General features: G+C 42.8%; 1 protein-coding gene and 8 non-coding genes across 9 annotated transcripts in view; all 9 read right to left on the bottom strand.

Moving 5' to 3' along the window:
- Positions 1–1,297: 1,297 nt before the first annotated feature.
- Positions 1,298–21,318, bottom strand: part of LOC5505881 (adhesion G protein-coupled receptor L2) — a 68,983-nt gene continuing 48,962 nt past the window's right edge. The window contains exons 10-30 of the mRNA XM_048720592.1: positions 18,437–18,622; positions 17,927–18,007; positions 16,981–17,068; positions 15,501–15,635; positions 15,012–15,075; positions 14,537–14,639; positions 12,997–13,055; positions 12,808–12,919; positions 12,005–12,108; positions 11,830–11,932; positions 8,908–9,061; positions 8,337–8,403; positions 8,124–8,190; positions 7,708–7,793; positions 7,208–7,334; positions 6,669–6,710; positions 6,178–6,258; positions 5,269–5,350; positions 4,853–4,905; positions 4,436–4,561; positions 1,298–3,147 (exon numbers count right to left, since the gene is read on the bottom strand). Of these exons, the coding sequence (XP_048576549.1) occupies positions 3,121–3,147; positions 4,436–4,561; positions 4,853–4,905; positions 5,269–5,350; positions 6,178–6,258; positions 6,669–6,710; positions 7,208–7,334; positions 7,708–7,793; positions 8,124–8,190; positions 8,337–8,403; positions 8,908–9,061; positions 11,830–11,932; positions 12,005–12,108; positions 12,808–12,919; positions 12,997–13,055; positions 14,537–14,639; positions 15,012–15,075; positions 15,501–15,635; positions 16,981–17,068; positions 17,927–18,007; positions 18,437–18,622 (1,947 nt within the window). The 3' untranslated portion in view covers positions 1,298–3,120. The remainder of the gene's footprint in view (positions 3,148–4,435; positions 4,562–4,852; positions 4,906–5,268; positions 5,351–6,177; positions 6,259–6,668; positions 6,711–7,207; positions 7,335–7,707; positions 7,794–8,123; positions 8,191–8,336; positions 8,404–8,907; positions 9,062–11,829; positions 11,933–12,004; positions 12,109–12,807; positions 12,920–12,996; positions 13,056–14,536; positions 14,640–15,011; positions 15,076–15,500; positions 15,636–16,980; positions 17,069–17,926; positions 18,008–18,436; positions 18,623–21,318) is intronic.
- Positions 19,131–19,237, bottom strand: Trnai-uau. Its single transcript has 2 exons — positions 19,200–19,237; positions 19,131–19,166 (listed from the first exon to the last, which is right to left on the bottom strand). It is a non-coding gene; the product is annotated as a tRNA-Ile (tRNA).
- On the bottom strand, positions 19,311–19,417 carry Trnai-uau. The gene is made up of 2 exons: positions 19,380–19,417; positions 19,311–19,346 (listed from the first exon to the last, which is right to left on the bottom strand). It is a non-coding gene; the product is annotated as a tRNA-Ile (tRNA).
- On the bottom strand, positions 19,491–19,596 carry Trnay-aua. The gene is made up of 2 exons: positions 19,559–19,596; positions 19,491–19,526 (listed from the first exon to the last, which is right to left on the bottom strand). It is a non-coding gene; the product is annotated as a tRNA-Tyr (tRNA).
- On the bottom strand, positions 19,850–19,956 carry Trnai-uau. Its single transcript has 2 exons — positions 19,919–19,956; positions 19,850–19,885 (listed from the first exon to the last, which is right to left on the bottom strand). It is a non-coding gene; the product is annotated as a tRNA-Ile (tRNA).
- Positions 20,029–20,135, bottom strand: Trnai-uau. Its single transcript has 2 exons — positions 20,098–20,135; positions 20,029–20,064 (listed from the first exon to the last, which is right to left on the bottom strand). It is a non-coding gene; the product is annotated as a tRNA-Ile (tRNA).
- On the bottom strand, positions 20,389–20,495 carry Trnai-uau. The gene is made up of 2 exons: positions 20,458–20,495; positions 20,389–20,424 (listed from the first exon to the last, which is right to left on the bottom strand). It is a non-coding gene; the product is annotated as a tRNA-Ile (tRNA).
- Positions 20,749–20,855, bottom strand: Trnai-uau. Its single transcript has 2 exons — positions 20,818–20,855; positions 20,749–20,784 (listed from the first exon to the last, which is right to left on the bottom strand). It is a non-coding gene; the product is annotated as a tRNA-Ile (tRNA).
- Positions 20,928–21,034, bottom strand: Trnai-uau. Its single transcript has 2 exons — positions 20,997–21,034; positions 20,928–20,963 (listed from the first exon to the last, which is right to left on the bottom strand). It is a non-coding gene; the product is annotated as a tRNA-Ile (tRNA).

Genomic DNA, 21,318 nt, shown 5'->3' with positions numbered 1-21,318 from the left:
CCCACAACTCTTTGCGACACGCGCATGAAATAGGATGTGGTCCCCGACGGGCTATCTATAGGATAATTACTCCGAAATGATGTCTAATGAAGGGAAAGACTCTGCCAGCAATGCGACTTAAAATGAAACAGAAGATGAGTGGCACTTCCTACTGAGGTGTCCCATTTATGATAACCATAGGAAAGAAATGCTTGATGTTCTGAAAAAAGACAAAATTATATTCCACAACAAGGAACAGCTTTTTCATCTACTCTTAAACCCGTCGAAAAGGTGCAAAATGCTGTTGCGAAGCACATTTTTCTGTGTATGTGTATAAGGAAAGGAAATAAGGAAATATAATGAGTAAATGAGTAACTCGACCCCCAGCGGCGCGATTTTTCTCTTGGAAGAGAAAATGACAAGCTGGACAAGCTGGTGCAGTACAAAAGATAACTCACTGCAAAACACCACAATAGGGGGGACTTAGGCTAAGAGATCACGTGACTTTTTGGGTGGCAAACTAGCGCGAGCTCAGGCTTTTAACGGCAAAAATAACAGCAACAAAAAGCAAATTATTTAGCGCTTACGAATAAAACCATAATTTATTTTGTTCAGAAAGGTTTCATTTTCATTTAAAGATTTCATTTTTTTTTTTTTTTTTGTCGTTCTCTGGCGTGACGGGCGCAGTCATTTCTGTGTATATTTAGGCTTGATTTTGCCACCCAGAAAGGTCACGTGAAAGTCACGTGACTCGCAAGGTCACGTGAAAGGTCACGTGACTCGCAAGTTCCCTATTGCAAGCATGGACCAGTCCTTCAAGCCCTCCCCAGTCTGGTTTCCGAGTACAGAGTCACCCTCTAGAAAGCGGAAAGGCCTTGAAGTCTTCACCTCGAGAAACTCATTGACTTAGCTTTCTAAGTCCTCGCTGCTGGCTGGTACCTGATGATCCTCCCTTCCTCCCGTCGGGCTGGAAGCGCTGGGTGCTCAACGAAATTCCTCAGGCAATTTCGCCCCCACTCTCTATATCACTCAGTGTTAAAACAAAAACAAAACCTATATCAACTTAATTGAAACTAAAGCACCGTAATTGCTCGAATAAGCGCCTCCCTCAAATAAGCGCCTCCACCGAATATGGGCGCCTCACCTAAACATTTTGCACAATAGATGACAAATGGATTGTACTCTTAAAATAAAGTAGGAATTTTGGCCAGTACTACCACCTTTTAAAATATCACAAAATATTGTCGAAAGGAAATGTTTGCGTACTGGGGTGAATAGTACATCGGCGTGCAGCACAAAATGACAACAGCAAGACAAACGCAATAACAGCTGTTTTATTATATTTGCCTTAATCATTTTCAAGAACCTAGTCGACCGGGCGGGAGCATCTATTTCCCTACAAATCAAGGCTTTAATATACCAGGGGCGTCAGGGGGATCATATCAAGAATCATATCAAGAAAATTAAGCCAAAAATTGTCGATTTTCGCAGACGCGGTCACTTCCATATAAGGAAACTAAAATATTCCTTATTTGGAAAACCTGCACGATTCTTGTCACTTTTAGGGCTGCCGTACCGTAGGTGCTTCACAAACTTTGTGAATTGTATTAAGAGAAGAGAAAAACAGTGACTATGACCTACTTTAGTCAATAGAGAAAGCCTCTGAAAAGAAGCTAAAATTCCTCGGTACGAGACCCCTAAAACGACAACGGTTACTTTAAAATTTTTTGACGAACCAAGATGAAGAGAGAAATAACACAATGAAGTTGGTTTGTTCGTCTTTGTGTGTCAGCGTTCGATGTGTTCGTCAGTGTTTGATGACACTGTCTATTTATACGTGGCGTGGGTTACATAATGAGATGACGTCATGTACTAATATATATGTAAAAGATGTGACTAGCTCGGCCGTAACCAGCATGAGGCAAGTGAGACACTCGCCTCGGTAAAATTTTGATGTTTAGTGTTTCACAATTTTAAAGTATGAGATAAAACACCTGCAATTTTTGGATTTATCAACCAGCGGCTAGCTTTGCCTCGGTAAAATTTTGATGTTTAGTGTTTCACAATTTTAAAGTATGAGATAAAACACCTGCAATTTTTGGATTTATCAACCAGCGGCTAGCTTCGCCTCGGTAAAATTTTGATGTTTAGTGTTTCACAATTTTAAAGTATGAGATAAAACACCTGCAATTTTTGGATTTATTAACCAGCAGCTAGCTTTGCCTCGGTAAAATTTTGGTTCCTCCTACGGGCCTGGCTCGTGATATGCGGCTTATAAATCTAATAAAAAAACGTTGTCAGTGCAAACGGCAAATGGCGATTAGCAGTTCCAAGACCAAAGGGTGGATATAAATGATTTCCTGATTTGCCTGAGCTTTATCGGTAGCTTTTAATTGATTTTTGTATGATTGATTCGATGTTCTTCTACATTCGGTTAAAATATAATGAAACGTGGTACCCTTGTTGTGAATTGCCATTTACGAATCGCCACTTTTGCCGCTGTTTGCACTGACAACGTTTTTTGGAATAGAGACATGTGGCGGTATATATCCGAGTTGCGCGACACTGATGTCCACCGAACACCATAGCGCCGCAAAAACATCCTCCTATTCTCGCTCTTTACATACCCCACTAAGTTACTGTTCGAGCTTATATTAGAACACACGTCGAATTTATTAAGATATATAGCTGGCTGCTACAATTGATCACGTCTATTCGCTATCAGGGGACATCTTAACAATGCGATTTTACGCCTATTTCAATAAGTGTTTCATTTGGAGAGTCCATGTGTCTCAAACCATAGTGCTTCATGGGATACATAAGAAAATAAGGGTAAATAAAACAATCCAAGTGTGGAAAGCTCTATCATTCTTCTTTGTCCTCTATTTAACATTCGTTTGGCTTTCAAAGACTAGGATTAGTGTGTTATACGCTACCCATGAACCAATGTTGGTTACGATACATAGATTGATTTTTTAGAACAACCTTATTTGGGATTGGTGATAACTTCTACTAAAATAGTGGCTGCGGCAGCAAATGCAATGTCATTGGCCTTTCTGCTGAAGACGCATCATCATCATCTGGAGGAAGTTGATATTCATTAACTTCGCAGGACTCTTTCTCGTTAGCTCTCGTTCCAGGCTACAGCCTTGTTTGCCGAGCAGGAGTCTGGAAAATACAACCAACATTTTTTTAGTGGTTTTTATATCATTTTACAAGTTTTAATACTACAACACAGACATAAACTACACAACATCAACCAAACTAGGCAAAAAAAGGGAACACAATTGTACTGAAATAACTTAAAAGATTTATCAGGCTTTCCCATTTGTTCAAATGAGTTCTCATTTCGTCACCTTTTTCTGCCATTGATTTTTCAATTGTGTAATACTGCTTTAAACGTTGAATAAAATCATCAAAAAAGGAGCTTTTCTTTTTTCCCGAAATTTATACAACATAAGCTTAAAAATGAGAAAGAAAAAATTAATTATACAGTTATCGTCTCCATCATCAACGCCTAAAATTAGATACAACCAACTTAACTTCCGTCATCCACTCAATGCATAAGGCCTTCTCGCACAATATTTTCAATATTTTAATTTTTATCTCTCCATCGTTATCTAAACAGTAGTACCGCAGTTTCATGGTAAAATGATTTTTACAGAAGTAAAAAGTCTTTTACATCGACTTACCGCTAGGCAGTTCATTGTTCCCAACAGCTGAACAGTGCCGACTGAGCAGTGCCGACTCACCGCTAGACAGTTCTATGAACCGACTTACCGCTGGATAGTTCATTGAGCCGACTCACCGTTGGTCAGTTCACTTACCGCTGTTCAGTTCTCTGAGCCGACTTACCGCTGGATAATTCATTGAGTCGACTTACCGCTGGTCAGTTCATTGAGCCGACTCGCCGTTGGTCGCTGGTCAGTCCTATGAACCGACTTACCGCTGGACAGTTATATGAGCCGACTTACCGTTGGACAGTTCATTAAGCCGACTTACCGCTGGACAGTTCATTGAGCCGACTTACGGCTGGACAGTTTATTGAGCCGACTTACCGCTGGACAGTTTATTGAGCCGAATTACGGCTGGACAGTCCAATATGAGCCGACTTACCGCTGGGCAGTTCATTGAGCTGACTTACCATTGGGCAGCTCATTGAGCCGACTTACCGCTGGGCAGTTCATTGAGCTGACTTACCATTGGGCAGCTCATTGAGCCGACTTACCGCTGGGCAGTTCATTGAGCCGACTTACGGCTGGATAGTCCCATATGGGCCGACTTACCGCTGGGCAGCTTATTGAACCGACTTACCGCTTGGCAGTTCATTGAGCCAAATTACCGCTGGACAGTTCATTGAGCGAAATTACCGCTGGACATTTCAATATGAGCCGACTTACCGCTGGACAGTTATATGAGCCGACTTACCGCTGGACAGTTCATTGAGCCGACTTACCGCTGGACAGTTAAGTGAAGAGAGCTCGTCGTCTCTCTCTGGAGTCTCGAGTGTAGTGGGGCTTCCTCCAACAAACGCTCTGTTCACGTGAACAGCGTCTTCATCGCTCTTGCTGCTGTTCATTGGCTAGAATAAAATATATAATTTGGTCATGACTCAAAGTCAAGCACGTTTCCTCTAAACTTTTTGCACGTCCGAGAGAGATAAGATAATGTGTTTTTGGAAGGGGGGGTGGGGGGGGGGGGCTCGTTGTATGCCCTTATATAAAGCAAGGTCATAGTCCCAACCTGTTATAATTGACACGTTTTTGCACATAATCTTTCCTTATTGGCCAATCGCGCAGGCGATAGCATTTTTTCTAAATCTCTTCCTTGACTAAAAACTGGAAATTTAGGGGAGGAGCGGGTCGCTGAATACCTTGACGGAGATGACACGTGACGTTCTCGGCATCAGGCTCATGGAGAGACGAGCTGAAAGGAAAGAGTAACAAGTTGGCATCCCGGCTGAGTGAGAAGCACTCAAGAAAATTCAGCCAAAAATTGTCGTTTTTGCCAAACGCGGTCACTTCCATATAAGGAAACTAATATATTCCTTTTTTTGAAAAACTGTATGATTCTTGGCAATTTTAAGGTTCCCGTACCGCAGGCTGGCAGGTGCATCGTAAACTTTATGACTTGTATTCAGAAGAGAAAAAAGTGACTTTGATCTCTTTTATGGTCAATGGAGAAAGTATCTGAAAACTTGAAAAGAAACTTAGATTCCTCGGTACCAGTCCCTCAAAACGAAAACGTTTTCTTCATATGCACAGCTGACCAAGAGAAGAACACACTCACCCTTTAGTTTCCAGGCCCCAGACGTGTTACTGGCGGTGGGGGACTTGTCGCTCTTGCGCTTACGAGATGTCTGAGGCTCGTGCTGTTGGGTAACGAAAGACGAGTTATTGTTATCTTGATATTGGGTGAGGACAAAAAACGCGACACCATGGTTAAGAATAATAAATATAAAATGGAGGAGCTCCCCTACGCACAAAAGCCTGATGGTTTCTAGGGGACTCCTGCCACCCAGATTTTTTTCAGCTTTATAAATGAATGTAAATATGTGTAATTATCTGATTATATGTGGCAAACAAATGAAATCAAATCAAATCAAATCAAATCAAATCAAATCAAATCAAATCAAATGACATGAAATGAAGAATCTCCGAGCGAAATACTCTGCGCCAAGGAGTGGTGGTGGTCATGGTGGCATCCAAATCGTGAACGAGTTCAGTCTCGTACCCAGACGCCGCGCGATGCATTTTGGGGAGGTTGAATAAGCGCACGGTGCATGACGGTCAAGATGCGGTTTAGGGGTCGAAATTTGCTTTTTTTCGTCTCCGCTTCAGGATTCCTGTGGATGTCCCGCAACAGCAAATAACGACTGGGTACGACTCTGGAACGAGCTACATAGGTGGAAACCGCTGACCAACTAACAGTTGACTGCAGGGATATTTAACACGAGCCACAACAGTATGGCACTGAAAGACGTGTGATCTCGCCCCAGATCCCTGTTTCCATAAGACGGTCAAAACGTTCGAAACGAAATCATGTTTTCAGCAGCCCTCCGAAAGCCTGGAATTTGTTGATGCTAAGATATTTAGTTTCCTTGAGTGAAATTGTAATCGTGGCTTCGCTCATTTTAAACGAACAAAAATGGTAAAAAGTGTGATGTTACTGAACTGTGTATAAGAGACGGCATATTACCGTTGAGCTGTAGGACGCGTTGTAATCCGATTCTTTCGAAAGTTGTTGCTTTTTCCGATGGCGCTGAAATGCTGTTCGAACCTGAAAACAAGAGCAAGATTTGGCGATCACACGAAAAGGTTAAAACGTGTATGTAGTTTGGATGTGGCAGACCTATACATCGTACACGAAAGACAACACCTGCAGTCCCGTAATTAGTGGCAGGAAAGGTGGCGCACGCACGCACCTCCCCCCCCTCCCCCTCTTTAATGTAAATACGTCAAATGTTAGACTTTTAGCATATGGTATGTCCCCCCACACACACACACACACACACACACACACACACACACACTCTCTCTCTCTCTCCCTCTCAGTAAACGATTGCCTACGCGTCTGAGCACCTGCATGGTCTGGTCAGGATGTGAGGGACCTACATTTGGAGATCATACACAAGACAAAGCTAGCACCAGTCAGATCTGATTAACGTGCTAACATAGGTTTATTCTTACCTCAGTATTGAACACAACATGCAGAAGGAAAATCAGGAATCCCTAAAAGACAAACGTTTTTTTTAACTCATTCGTTTATTCAATAAAATATTATGTCGTCAATAAAAATATATCCAATAACCAAGTGTGACAGAAAATTGGAAAACTTGTAAACAAACTGTATCTCATATTGCCTACAATAGTAACTATTCTACTTCGAATTCGCCATTCTTACGTTGCGCGGGGATTGGGTCGAGTTGATAAGCGAACAGCATGCTGGGACGGTATAAGGGAACGCATTTGAACATGGCATCGAACCATGCCAATGTCGATGTTGTGAATCTAACTCACAAAGATATCCCGGGAGCAGAACTGCAAAACCTACCATTTTCTAGCTTTTATTCAGTTTATCACCTTATTATGTTTACAAAGCCATATTAAATTTTGTTCTCTAAAATCGTCCCAGCAACCCTCTTCAATTTGACCAAATCTCCCGCACAACGTAAGAAAACAAATACGTCAGATGATTAATCAGTAACTTCTTATTTTACTTGGCGTACCTGAAAAGAGTTTGTAATGGCAAAGACGTACTGGAAAAAGACTGTGTCTTTATTGACTGCCAGCAATCCTGATATCCAGCTGACTCCCAGTAAAGGCATGAGCACTAGCGCGCCCTTGACACCAGCCCTTTAACACAGAACAATGGAGATGTATTTAAAAATAGGCCCTTAAGGAGTACATGTAGCTGCTGCAACAACCATTTACAACTGCAATCCTATCATATATTTTTGGTCATTTTTGAGTATTGTCGTAATAAAATTTGTTGATAAACGGTATAAGACAAATACAAATTAAAAATAAAAGCTAAAAAAATATGAAGGAAAAAAATGTAGTTTCAAGACGGATTCGAACCCTTGACCTTACGGACAACCCTAAAATACAGAACAATCGACAGGGAAGAGAGCCTAAGGGAGAATTTTGGAACATGGTTCATTTGTTAGTTTTCGTAAATATATCGGGTCGCTATCGGAGAGAGCAGACTGATGGGTGTTCATTATACCTGATGTGTGCATGATCAGAGTTCTTGACGGTTGATGCAGAGTTCACGATAGTCTTTACGACTACGATTAGAATAAGGCAGTTTATCTGAGAAAATGGAAAATAATAATGGACTTAAACATGTGTTTTTTTTTGCAATAAATAACTCTTTTGATGTTATGGCTGCTGCCTATGATAATAATTATGGCTTGTAAAGTTGAAAATAACGGTAATTATTTTAGTTATGGTGGGTGATACGGTAGTTGTGATGATATCATGATAATAATGATGATGAAGATGTTGAAGAGAAAAGAAAAATAGTGGCAATGATTATAATGACAGACGCCAATGATTGTGATAGATGATGATAATAGTGGTGGTGGAATAGGTGTGGTAATGATGGTGATGATAATGATTGTGCAAGGAGTATTTACTCACGGCAATTATAAAAGTCACGGGCCCGATGAAGGCCCAGACAAAATCATCGCTCAGCGATAACCAACAGCTGAAAAAAAGTAAAATATTCTCCATGGATTATTATATGTAGTATCGCACAACCGGCGCGTTTTATAGAATACTAGGATATAAAATGTACTTCTCTATGATATGCATTTCATAAAAGCATTTGGTCTCTTTAAGGTTGATACTAACATGCTTTCAGTTCCATAGCTGTTGGGTTTAATAGCAGCAGATATTCCTACAATGACTGCTGGGAAACCTGCGGTAGAACAAAAAAAACACCTCTTATAATGTGCTCAAATAGAATTCAAAATTCTCTCGATGTTTCGAGTTATCGAGGCCAAACATTTATAGAAATGGGAAGAAGAAATCACTTCGGATAACCGAAGGTCGGGATCAATAAAGCCCGTGGAACCTGCAATAATCGTGAGGTCTCTTTTCAAGATGGTGTCGAAAAACGTCGTAGCAAAAGGCTGGATTTTTGCGTTAATATTATTAATTTACACAGCTCTGGGACGCCTAAAAACCGACAAAGCGATTGAAACTAATTAATTTGCTGAACGAACTAGAAAAAAACGGGTTTTTTTAAAACGAAATTGTTCGATAAGTATCACAGGTATCCCAGGCAACAGGGCGAGTGTAGAAGGTCTATTGCAGTTTTTTTGAGCAAACAAATATTGTTTGAATAAATATTCGGACTTCGATAAACTGGGCTACCTGTGTAAGTATATATTGTTTATCAACGGAAACTTTTGCCGCGTACCCCATCCGAAGATATAATAGTGCAGCAGTCGTACGTTCTCGATTCTGAAGACCTTGACAACTTTGAGGTAGAGATGTACTCCTTCATTCAGCATCCACGTGAAAGCCACCGTATAGAAATAGTGGAGAAACGCGGCTACCACTTGACAACCAATCTGCAAGAAAAGAATCGTGCTAATTAATATCGAGCTATTTCTTTATAAACAATCTGCAAAACAAAAATCGGGCTAATTAATATCGAGCTATTTCTTTATAAACAATCTGCAAGAGAAGAATCGAGTCAAATTAACAAAAACGTAATAAGTGTCACCCATTATTATTAAGTAAGATTTGAGATGATATTAATGAGATAATCTAAGGTATTATGAGATATAGTGTAAAGAGGGACAGGAAAAACAAAAAACGAGATCAAAATGGCGGAGTTTGGGTTGATTTTTTTTTTTTTGCAAAATTATGGAGGAGTATAACTGGGTAGTAGTTTTTCTTATTGCTTTAATTCATAAGAATCTGCATTACATTCTTTAAACAAAATAATGCCTATCTAATAATTTGCAAAAAAGAGGCATAGCCATACTCCACTCGCAGCCGCTAAAGCTAAAAGCGGCTGCGAGGAGACTTGGTCAAGGCTGACTCAGGTGACCTTTGGTACAAGCTTATCACGTGGTATTCACATGCTAGGAACACAACAAAATAAAGAGATAAATGCCCATCGCGGGTGTTAAATTGATCACATGTCTCGGTAATCTCGACGGGAATCATACTGCTAGAATTGTCACGTGACATTTCTCCACCAATAACATCAGAACGGTTCATCACCAACGGTTCTCAAATTAATGGTCACGTGACATCGGTTGTACAGGGACATCAGTGACACTGTCAGGTGACATGTTATCGACAACAATAGCAGGTGATAAGTCACGTGATCTGTCTGCCAGACGCTGAGCGACTCTCGTTAAACCAGCTGTGCATTGTCTAGCGATGTCACGCAGCTCCTTCCTCAACTCTGGCATACGGACAGAATACACTAGAATATTCCAGAAAGAGTTACTGAAAAGAAAGACCTCTACCACAATGTAATTGGACGTGAAGGAAAAACTGGCAAGAAAAGAAGCAGAAAACAGCAAAGGAAGAAAGCACACGAGTGGCTTAAACGTGACAATGCAAAAGGTCTTCGCAAGCCTGGCGTTTTTCCTTGTGGTTTGCTACTAGTAGCGGATCTAGGGGGAGGGTTTAGGGGTTTTTTTTAACCCCCCTTTGGGCTGCGAGAAAGCCTTATATAACAAAAAAATTACCCCCTTCCCCCTTTGTCACTGAGCCAAACCCCCCCTTTAGCGAAACGCTAGATCCAAAAAATGCGAGGATTATAAGAAACAAAATTTTTGGGACATCTGCCGTGTATGAAATACTGAAAGCAAACCGTACACTCTAGAGGCGCAAGTGCCCGATTGAAGCAACCGAAAAGTAATATCGACAGCTTTAACCGGCAGCCCGAAGTCCTCTGGGCTGTCAACCTCTACAGCGAATCACAAATTTTTATGGCATTTCGAGAGCAAAGGTTAACACACCGGTTATCCTGATCAGTATATCAAAAAAATTTCCCATTCATTTCCCCTTTCGGGTATTGGCTCTTTAGCTATGAGATTTTTTAATTCATCTACTGACAAATAGGAAACCTACCATTCTTGAAATGACTATTTTGTGTGTTATCGACGGAGAATTATTAGTGTCATGAGCGAAGACATCATCAGTAAACTCTCGTTCTTCTAAAGAAGTTTTTTTAATCAAGCCTATGTCAATAGTCGTAGTGGAGTTCTTATCCTGATTACCTTAATCCCGGGGGGGGGGGGGGGGGGGATCCGATAAAAACAGACCGGGAGTGAAAAAATCGATTTTAACCCTAAGGGGTGGCACTTTGGGCGGGAGCATAAAATGGCAGCATGATTGGCCTTCTTTAAAAACGAATGAAAGAAAAATGGGGACAATAGTAAGTTGGTCTCTCCTAAGAATTCTTCTTTATTGGCGTGGCAGTGAGGACACGAAATGAAAGCCTTGATGACAACTTTCAGAACGTTGACTTATGAAAAAGTAGCACTTAAAGACATCCCATTGCGCCAGCCAATCGGATTAAAGTGATCCCCTTCTTTCTCGATCAAAACAGAAATCACTAATATACAAATAAAAAACTTTAAGAGATCCCATAGCGCCAGCCAATCAGATTAAAGTGATCCCCTTCTTTCTCGATCAAAACAGAAATCACTAATATACAAATAAAATAACTTTAAGAGATCCCATAGCGCCAGCCAATCAGATTAAAGTGATCCCCTTCTTTCTCGATCAAAACAGAAATCACTAAGATACAAATACAAAAACTTTAAGAGATCCCATAGCGCCAGCCAATCAGGTCAAAGTTTTCCAATTCTTACTCGATCAAGACTTGCTACGTTCTATTACTTGAAGGAACTGAATTAACCGCGTTACCATTGGCTCCCGTTCTATGTATAAGACTGGACTTACCATGTTAAAGTGGCCAAATCTGTAGGTAGTGGCTCTGTCTTACCACGTTAACAGAACAGATCCTTACCTCGGCAAGTCACTGGACGTCGCTATTGGCTTACGTCCTAGATATATTACTGGACTTACCACGTTAAAGTGGCTAAATATCTAGGTTTTGGCTCTGACTTACCACGTGAACAGAACAGATCCCTACCTAGGCAAGTCACTGGACGTCGCTATTGGCTTACGTTCTAGATATATTACTGGACTTACCACGTTAAAGTGGCTAAATATCTAGGTTTTGGCTCTGACTTACCACGTTAACAGAACAGATCGCTTCCTAGGGAAGTGACTTGGACGTACCACGTCACTATTGGCTCCCATCCTAGATATATTTCCGTTAGTTTCCAGGTATCTGGCCTTGACGTACCTTGTTACCAGTAGCATTGATTCCAGACAGGAAGAGGATCTGTGCCAGAAACAGCGCCAGAACGAGGTTCAGGTGTATTCGATGACGCTCGGTCGAGAGGGATCTGGGAACCAAGATATCTATGAGAATGCTACACATATCAATCACTACTCCATCGTGTCGGGTCGATACTCACTCGATGCTGAGGAAGATAACGAGTGTGATAAGCAAGGCCACGGATGATATACCGCAGCCGATGTACGTGATAATCTGTAGTGAGAGCTTCTCTGGTTCTGTCAGCTATTGGAAGAATATTGAGGTAAGCAAAGAAGCACAGGAAAGCTTGTAAAATGTGGTGCGGCACTTTACAGGGGCGGCGGAAGGGGAGGGCCACTTTTTTAAGCGGATGTTTCTTCATATATGAATGTTTTTAAACCAAATTTTAACCAACGGGTTTCAAGTGGTACATATGCAACCGATGAAACCACCACCCACCAACCCCCGTGAAACCACTACCTACCCCTCCCCCAAACTTTCGACCCCCTCCCCCCGTTTATGGGACCTCACCGCCGCCCTTGCTTCAAGTGACTATCGCTATTGAAACAATTTAGACCCGGTATATCTCTGCTGCATTATGATATAGCCAGACTAATGAAGTGCTGAGTGTCACTTAACGTGTCTGTCGCTATGGCAGCAAATATGTACTTACAGGCGTTTCTGTGTGTTGCATGAGCACCGCGAAGCTAGTTAGATGGTGGGTGGGGCACTCCACGTGCTTATCGCTATGGCAACAAAATGTACTTACAGGTATGTCTGTGTGTTTCATGAGCACAGCGAAGCTAGTTAGATGGTGGGTGGGGCACTCCACGTGCTTATCGCTATGGCAACAAACATGTACTTACAGGTATGTCTGTGTGTTGCATGAGAACCGCGAAGCTAGTTAGATGGTGGGTGGGGCACTCCACGTGCTTATCGCTATGGCAACAAACATGTACTTACAGGTATGTCTGTGTGTTGCATGAGAACCGCGAAGCTAGTTAGATGGTGGGTGAGGCACTCCACGTGATTATCGCTACTGCTGTTGGTGACGACTCCATCGCTTTCCCAACGTCTGCCAACAAGAACGTTTCGTAGTTATCATGGAAGCTGATTAATGCCAAGTAAAATGATATATGTTCTTTCTCTTACCCTTGGTTTTCGTCCCAATACGAGCAGATCGTACTGTTTAACGTCTTTCCTTTGATTTTCTGTACAGGTAAATCAAGTTTAGTTATGCATCAGCGTGAGTGGCTTTTATAAACCCGTGTTAAATCTGACTCGTCCCCAGTCGTAACGCAAGTTTCCGGAAGGGAGATTTCGAAGGCGCGCAAAGCCTAAAGGGAAGGGAGCAAGGAACGTCTCTTTCCTGGATGCCCTGCGCGCTTCTTTAACCCTCCCCTTGAGGCTTTGAGACGTCTTCAAAAACCATGTGAGACGACCGGGGACGAGTCAAGTGGTAAACAAGGTTTTTTAATAATAATATATGTTTATTATTCCCTATTGAAGTTGAGACTGAATTGCAGGGAGATCGTTAACAAACTTACAGTACACACAATTGACAATTAACATATTTTACAGTTACAAAATCGCTTAGTCTTTTGGTTTTTGTCATCTGTGTGCGCCTCGTAGTACCCGACCTAAGATTGTATTTGGCGGGTACTACACATGTCCTCGAGTCAATCAGGTACGGGATGCCCGGGTGGAAGGTTGGCTACATACTGGCGGCATAGATTATTGCGGCGCGTCTCAAGAGTCAGGAGACCAGCTGACACTAATGCATTATCGTAAGAAGTGTCTGGAAAAATAATCCGCAATGCATGCTTCTGGGTTTGTTCCAGGGATGATGATATTGGCAGATTGGCGAATACGACGCAACCGTATTCGACTATTGATCTGATTAACGAACAATAGACGCCCACGAGATCATTATGGGAGACGCCGGATTTTTTCAGTTGCCTTAGGGCTTATAGTCGCTTGTTGGCTTTCTTGACTATAACATCGCAATGGGCCCCCCATTTCAGGTCGTCTGTGATGGTAAGTCCGATCAGCTTAAAACTACGTACGCGTTCTACGTGTCTTTTGTATGTGCTTTTACTATTAAACTTTGGCTATACACTCAACGTGGAAAACAAATTTTGCCTTGTGGTGACAATAATGATAATAATAATTTTGTATATGGTGACGATTACAATAATTGTAGATAATTAGATAATAAGATTATTATTCTTATCGTTCTGTTGAGGTTGTTGTTGTTGTGCTGCTGCTATTATTTCTATTTTGTGGATATTGTAGTTTGTTCGTGCTGTTGCTGACGTTTTTGTTGCTGTAGTTGTTTTTATTTGTCAATGTCAACGTTGTTCTTTTCCTTCTTCTTGTCGATGTCGGTAAAACACCCTCCTCTAGAGGGTAATACCCCTGGGTTTCGAGGATGGTATAACACTGACTTGAGGCACAGAAATCAAGTGCGAAGATTCCGGGATTATTTCATCCTTGTCGATGCGCGCGACAACAGCAGCGTAGCCAGGGGGGAGGGGGTGGCCTAGGGGGCCCGGGTCCCACCTTTTAGAAGCCAAAAATACAGAAAATGTAGGAGACATCATGAGAATATGCCTTGAAATTCCCCCTCCTGTTAAAAATCCTGGCTACGCCGCTGGAAAACTGCGCCCGAAAAATTCCTGTCACCGGTTACCTGGTTAGAGAAGTGTACTTCCGCAGGCTTATGAAGCCTTGTGAAGGCAGAGCCGTTACCCAGGAGCACAGTACAAGACAGGACCGCCGTACGAATGACGTACCTGAAAAATAAATCACCACGAATATGTTGAATGTGATTATCTCGAGAGCATGCGAGCATAAGTCTATAACACTATTTTGTATATGTAGAAAGCCTATCTCGAGAGCATGCGGGCATCGGCTATAACACGATTTTGTATATGTAGAAAGCCATATCTCGAGAGCATGCGGGCATCGGTCTATAACACGATTTTGTATATGTAGAAAGCCATATCTCGAGAGCATGCGGGCATCGGTCTATAACACGATTTTGTACATGCAGAAAGCCGTATCTCGAGAGCATGCGGGCATCGGCATATAACACGATTTTGTACATACAGAAATGCGTATCTCGAGCATGCGGACATAGGTTTATAACAAGATTTTCTATTTACCCTTGATGATACGTTGACATGCCATCTTGAACCGATTTGAATACTAAAATGATAACCTTGTATGCTGAAATAGAAAAAGAAAAAAGAATGGGTACTGACTGTGTTCCTGGAAAAGATCCTGCAGAAGGGTAAAAAGGGTCACTTTTATCAAAAACATAAAAATTCCATAAAGATCCCAATTTACCCTCTGACCTGTAAAAAAACAAATCCTCCGATCTTTTGCGTATAAGGATTCGCACTTCGTCTGAATTAACTAATAAATGATTAACTGGCGCTTCGTGTTAACAAATCAAGACGGTAGCATGCGTGGGTCACTACGCATACAAGGAATTGAATTAGAAGTGAATAACGGAATTTGTGGGGGTTCTTCAAAGGTCGAAAGGTAAATTGAGATGTAACAGGCGAGAAAAACATAAATTGGTCCAGTTTTAGCGGGTATCAGTTTACTTGATGCACACGATAAACACATCCTATAGCCCGTGCTCATACCTGTATCGTTTGGGAGGGCTCCTTCTGGGATGACTATGTAATTAAATCCCGTTACAAAGCCTCCAGGGAAGTATCCATAATCGGGAAACGTACCCGTGACGTCACTTCCGGCGGCAAAGGATCTTATCTGAAATGCTGCAATGATACAGTTTAACAATGGAAAAATAAGTAAATGAATTGGAATATACTTACCTTAGCCTCCTCCGCAGGCAACTCTACTGGAACCGATGGTATCACCCTACGTGGCTTACAAAGCTCTAAAGCCATAAAAAAGCTAAAAAAAAATAATTGAACCGGACTCCCAAATATGGTATGTAATGCCGAATAAGAAAATGACCAAGCGAGCTGAAAATCGATAGTTTTCAATACAAGATTGACTGATATGTCCTGATTCAAAATTACTGAGTTTGTGATTTTAGGACTTTTTTTCCGATGAGAAGAGATGCCTGCGGAGGGGGCTATACTTACCTATGTTATCTGTGGCGTAGTGTAATGCGAAGTAGGCTATATTTACCTATGTTATCTGTGGCGTAGTGTAATGCGGAGGAGGCTATACTTACCTATGTTATCTGTGGAGTAGTGTTATGCGGAGGAGGCTATACTTACCTATGTTATCTGTGGCGTAGTGTAATTCGGAGGAGGCTATATTTACCTATGTTATCTGTGGCGTAGTGTAATGCGGAGGAGGCTATACTTACCTATGTTATCTGTGGAGTAGTGTTATGCGGAGGGGGCTATACTTACCTATGTTATCTGTGGCGTAGTGTAATGCGAAGTAGGCTATATTTACCTATGTTATCTGTGGCGTAGTGTAATGCGGAGGAGGCTATACTTACCTATGTTATCTGTGGAGTAGTGTTATGCGGAGGGGGCTATACTTACCTATGTTATCTGTGGCGTAGTGTAATGCGAAGTAGGCTATATTTACCTATGTTATCTGTGGCGTAGTGTAATGCGGAGGAGGCTATACTTACCTATGTTAACTGTGGAGTAGTGTTATGCGGAGGAGGCTATACTTACATATGTTATCTGTGGCGTAGTGTAATGCAAAGTAGGCTATACTTACCTATGTTATCTGTGGCGTAGTGTAATGCGAAGTAGGCTATATTTACCTATGTTATCTGTGGCGTAGTGTCATGCGGAGGAGGCTATACTTACCTATGTTATCTGTGGCGTAGTGTATTGCGGAGGAGGCTATACTTACCTATGTTATCTGTGGCGCAGTGTTATGCGGAGGAGGCTATACTTACCTATGTTATCTGTGGCGTAGTGTAATGCGGAGGAGGCTATACTTACCTATGTTATCTGTGGCGTAGTGTAATGCGGAGGAGGCTATACTTACCTATGTTATCTGTGGCGTAGTGTTATGCGGAGGAGGCTATACTTACCTATGTTATCTGTGGCGTAGTGTAATGCGGAGGAGGCTATACTTACCTATGTTATCTGTGGCGTAGTGTAATGCGAAGGAGACTATACTTACCTATGTTATCTGTGGCGTAGTGTAATGACGTTGCGTTGACAGTCGCGTGAGCTGTGATTGACTCAACGACAGAGAGTAAGGACGGCAACTGCAAAAAAAAGGAATATTTGAATATGGACCTATTCTATTTGAGTTATGGTATAAATTGCTATTTATTGTTTCATCGTGACGCTGGTAAAGAAAGTCTTGTGGTTTTCTGGGGTGGCCAGGTAGGTAAGATAATGATGATTATGACGAAGGTGGTGATGGTCATGGTGGTGGCGATGGCGATGGCGATGGCGATGGCGTTGGCGATGACGATGGCGATGGCGATGGCGATGGCGATGGCGATGGCGATGGCGACGGCGACGGCGATGGCGGTGGCGGTGGCGATGGCGATGGCGATGGCGATGGCGATGGCGATGGCGATGGCGATGGCGATGGCGATGGCGATGGCGATGGCGATGGCGATGGCGATGGCGATGGCGATGGCGATGGCGATGGCGATGGCGATGGCGATGGCGATGGCGATGGCGATGGCGATGGCGATGGCGATGGCGATGGCGATGGCGATGGCGATGGCGATGGCGATGGCGATGGCGATGGCGATGGCGATGGCGATGGCGATGGCGATGGCGATGGCGATGGCGATGGCGATGGCGATGGCGATGGCGATGGCGATGGCGATGGCGATGGCGATGGCGATGGCGATGGCGATGGCGATGGCGATGGCGATGGCGATGGCGATGGCGATGGCGATGGCGATGGCGATGGCGATGGCGATGGCGATGGCGATGGCGGTGGCGATGGCGATGGCGATGGCGATGGCGATGGCGATGGCGATGGCGATGGCGATGGCGATGGCGATGGCGATACAGCGAATTAAACTAAAGGTTATGGCAAATGACATGGATAGAGCGGACAATTGGGATATGATAACTTGGGATACTGAAAGATGCTGAAGTACCTTGCTCGTCTCCCGCCAGATCTCCATATTTTCCCTTTTAGTCAGGGAGGACGCTACATCGAGCACAAGCTGGACCATGACCTTGAGACAGAAATACATTGCCTCAATCAGTAATTGCGAATACTTATAATATTTATCAAACTAAATGATGTTTCGAAGGATAGGGGGATTTCATGCTCTCGAACAAGAAAGAGATCGCCTTTAGCTGGAAACCTACAAGCCTTTGGCTAGGTTAGATACATTGTCATAAAGCCCAGTTTAGTCCTTGGCCATACGCTGAGAAACAGCGGTTTTTAGCCTCCCCCCCCCCCCCCCCCCCCCACCAGCCCCCGTCCCCGCCCTTTTGAATCAACCGAGGAGAGAAAGCGCAGAACTTAAGCATATCCCTTGGCGATCTGACTGGTTTTTAACGTGCTATTGGATGAGCCGTGAGGAAAAGCGCGGTCGGAAACTATGCCTTTTATTAGTTACCAAAGAAACCCCGGTAAAACGCCAGAAAACAATGCTCACCCTTGCATCTTCAGGGTGTTTTTGCGCCAGGATTGCGAGGATTTTATCCATTGTCATAAGCACGTTTATGATTTCCGTCAGCTGGTCGCTTGTCATAATTGAGCCCCGAGAGAGAAGAAGGAGCTCAGAAAGAACATCTCGAATTTGGATCACGTTCACTGTTCCTGTCGATCTCCTTGCATATTCCTGATCAAGTAACATATATAAACAACATCATCATTAGCACCATCTCCAACCAAAACCAGCATCACATTGTTACCATCATCATCAGTCTTGTAACATTCCATGCATGTTTCGTCACGCAAAAAACTAAATGGTAACGCGGTTTATTTCCGTTTCTAATACCACACCACCAATATTGCCGTCGTCGTCGGCGGCGCATTTCTTGTACTGCCTATAAGCAGATAAGTACGACGCGCTAACCGACTGTGCCACAGGAGCACTTACATCAAGGATTTAAAAGAATGTCTTACATGATTATACACTGAGATACTATTTTAGAAAATAAAAATTGTGCTCCCGGAGAGGATCGAACTCTCGACCTTCGCATTTCATGGCACCCACCGGACACGCCCGTACTGCCTATAAGTACGACGCGCTAACCGACTGTGCAACAGGAGAACTTACATCAAGGATTTAAAAGAATATCTTACATTATTATACACTGAGATACTATTTAAGAAAATAAAAATTGTGCTCCTGGAGAGGATCGAACTCTCGACCTTCGCATTTCATGGCGCCCACGGGACACGCCCGTACTGCCTATAAGTACGACGCGCTAACCGACTGTGCCACAGGAGCACTTACATCAAGGATTTAAAAGAATATCTTACATGATTATACACTGAGATACTAGTTAAGAAAATAAAAATTGTGCTCCTGGAGAGGATCTAACTCTCGACCTTTGCATTTCATGGCGCCAACGGGACACGCCCGTACTGCCTATAAGTACGACGCGCTAACCGACTGTGCCACAGGAGCACATACATCAAGGATTTAAAAGAATGTCTTACATGATTATACACTGAGATACTATTTAAGAAAAAATAAATTGTGCTCCAGGAGAGGATCGAACTCTCGACCTTCGCATTTCATGGCGCCCACGGGACACGCCCGTACTGCCTATAATACGACGCGCTAACCGACTGTGCCACAGGAGCACTTGCATCAAGGATTTAAAAGAATATCTTACATCATTATACACTGAGATACTATTTTAGAAAATAAAAATTGTGCTCCTGGAGAGGATCGAACGCTCGACCTTCGCATTTCATGGCGCCCACGGGACACGCCCGTACTGCCTATAAGTACGACGCGCTAACCGACTCTGCCACAGGAGCACTTACATCAAGGATTTAAAAGAATGTCTTACATGATTATACACTGAGATACTCTTTAAGAAAATAAAAATTGTGCTCCTGAAGAGGATCGAACTCTCGACCTTCGCATTTCATGGCACCCACGGGACAAGCCAATACTGCCTATAAGTACGACGCGCTAACCGACTGAGCCACAGGAGAAGTTACATCAAGGATTTAAAAGAATATCTTACATGATTATACACTGAGATACTATTTTAGAAAAAAACAAAGGGCTCCTGGAGAGAATCGAACTCTCGACCTTCGCATTTCATGGCGCCAACGGGACACGCCCGTACTACCTATAAGTACGACGCGCTAACCGACTGTGCCACAGGAGCACTTACATCAAGGATTTAAAAGAATATCTTACACGGTTATACACTGAGATACTAGTTGAGAAAATAAAAATTGTGCTCCTGGAGAGGATCGAACTCTTGACCTTGGCATTTCATGGCGCCCACGGGACACGCCCGTACTTCCTATAAGTAGGACGCGCTAACCGACTGTGCCACAGGAGCACTTGCATCAAGGATTTAAAAGAATATCTTACCTGATTATACACTGAGATACTATTTTAGAAAATAAAAATTGTGCTCCTGGAGAGGATCGAACTCTCGACCTTCGCATTTCATGGCACCCACGGGACAAACCAGTACTGCCTATAAGTACTACGCGCTAACCGACTGTGCCACAGGAGCACTTACATCGAGGATTTAAAAGAATATCTTACATGATTATTCACTTAAATACATTTTTAGAAAATAAAATTTGTGCTCCTGGAGAGGATCGAACTCTTGACCTTGACATTTCATGGCGCCCACAGGACACGCCCGTACTGCCTATAAGTACGGCGCGCTAACCGACTGTGCCACAGAAGCACTTGCATCAAAGATTTAAAAGAATATCTTACCTGATTATACACTGAGATACTATTTTAGAAAATAAAAATTGTGCTCCTGGAGAGGATCGAACTCTCGACCTTCGCATTTCATGGCGCCCACGGGACACGCCCGTACTGCCTATAAGTACGACGCGCTAACCGACTGTGCCACAGGAGCACTTACATCAAGGATTTAAAAGAATGTCTTTCATGATTATTCACTTAGATACTTTTTAGGAAAATAAAATTGTGCTCCTGGAGAGGATCGAACTCTCGACCTTCGCATTTCATGGCACCAACAGGACAAACCAGTATTGCCTATAAGTACGACGCGCTAACCGACTGTGCCACAGGAGCACTTACATCAAGGATTTAAAAGAATATCTATCATGATTATTCACTTAGATACATTTTTAGAAAATAAAATTTGTGCTCCAGGAGAGGATCGAACTCTCAACCTTTGCATTTCATGCCGCCCACGGGACACGCCCGTACTGCCGATAAGTATGACGCGCTAACCGACTGTGCCACAGGAGCACTTACATCAAGGATTTAAAAGAATATCTTACATGATTATACACTGAGACACTATTTAAGAAAAAATAAATTGTGCTCATGGAGAGGATCGAACCTTCGACCTT

This window comes from Nematostella vectensis, chromosome 13 (genome assembly GCF_932526225.1).
Source record: "Nematostella vectensis chromosome 13, jaNemVect1.1, whole genome shotgun sequence".
In the NCBI taxonomy this organism is placed as follows: Eukaryota; Metazoa; Cnidaria; class Anthozoa; order Actiniaria; family Edwardsiidae; genus Nematostella; species Nematostella vectensis.
The sequence above is the reverse complement of the archived record's forward strand: the minus strand, read 5'-3'. Positions and strand labels throughout refer to the sequence as shown.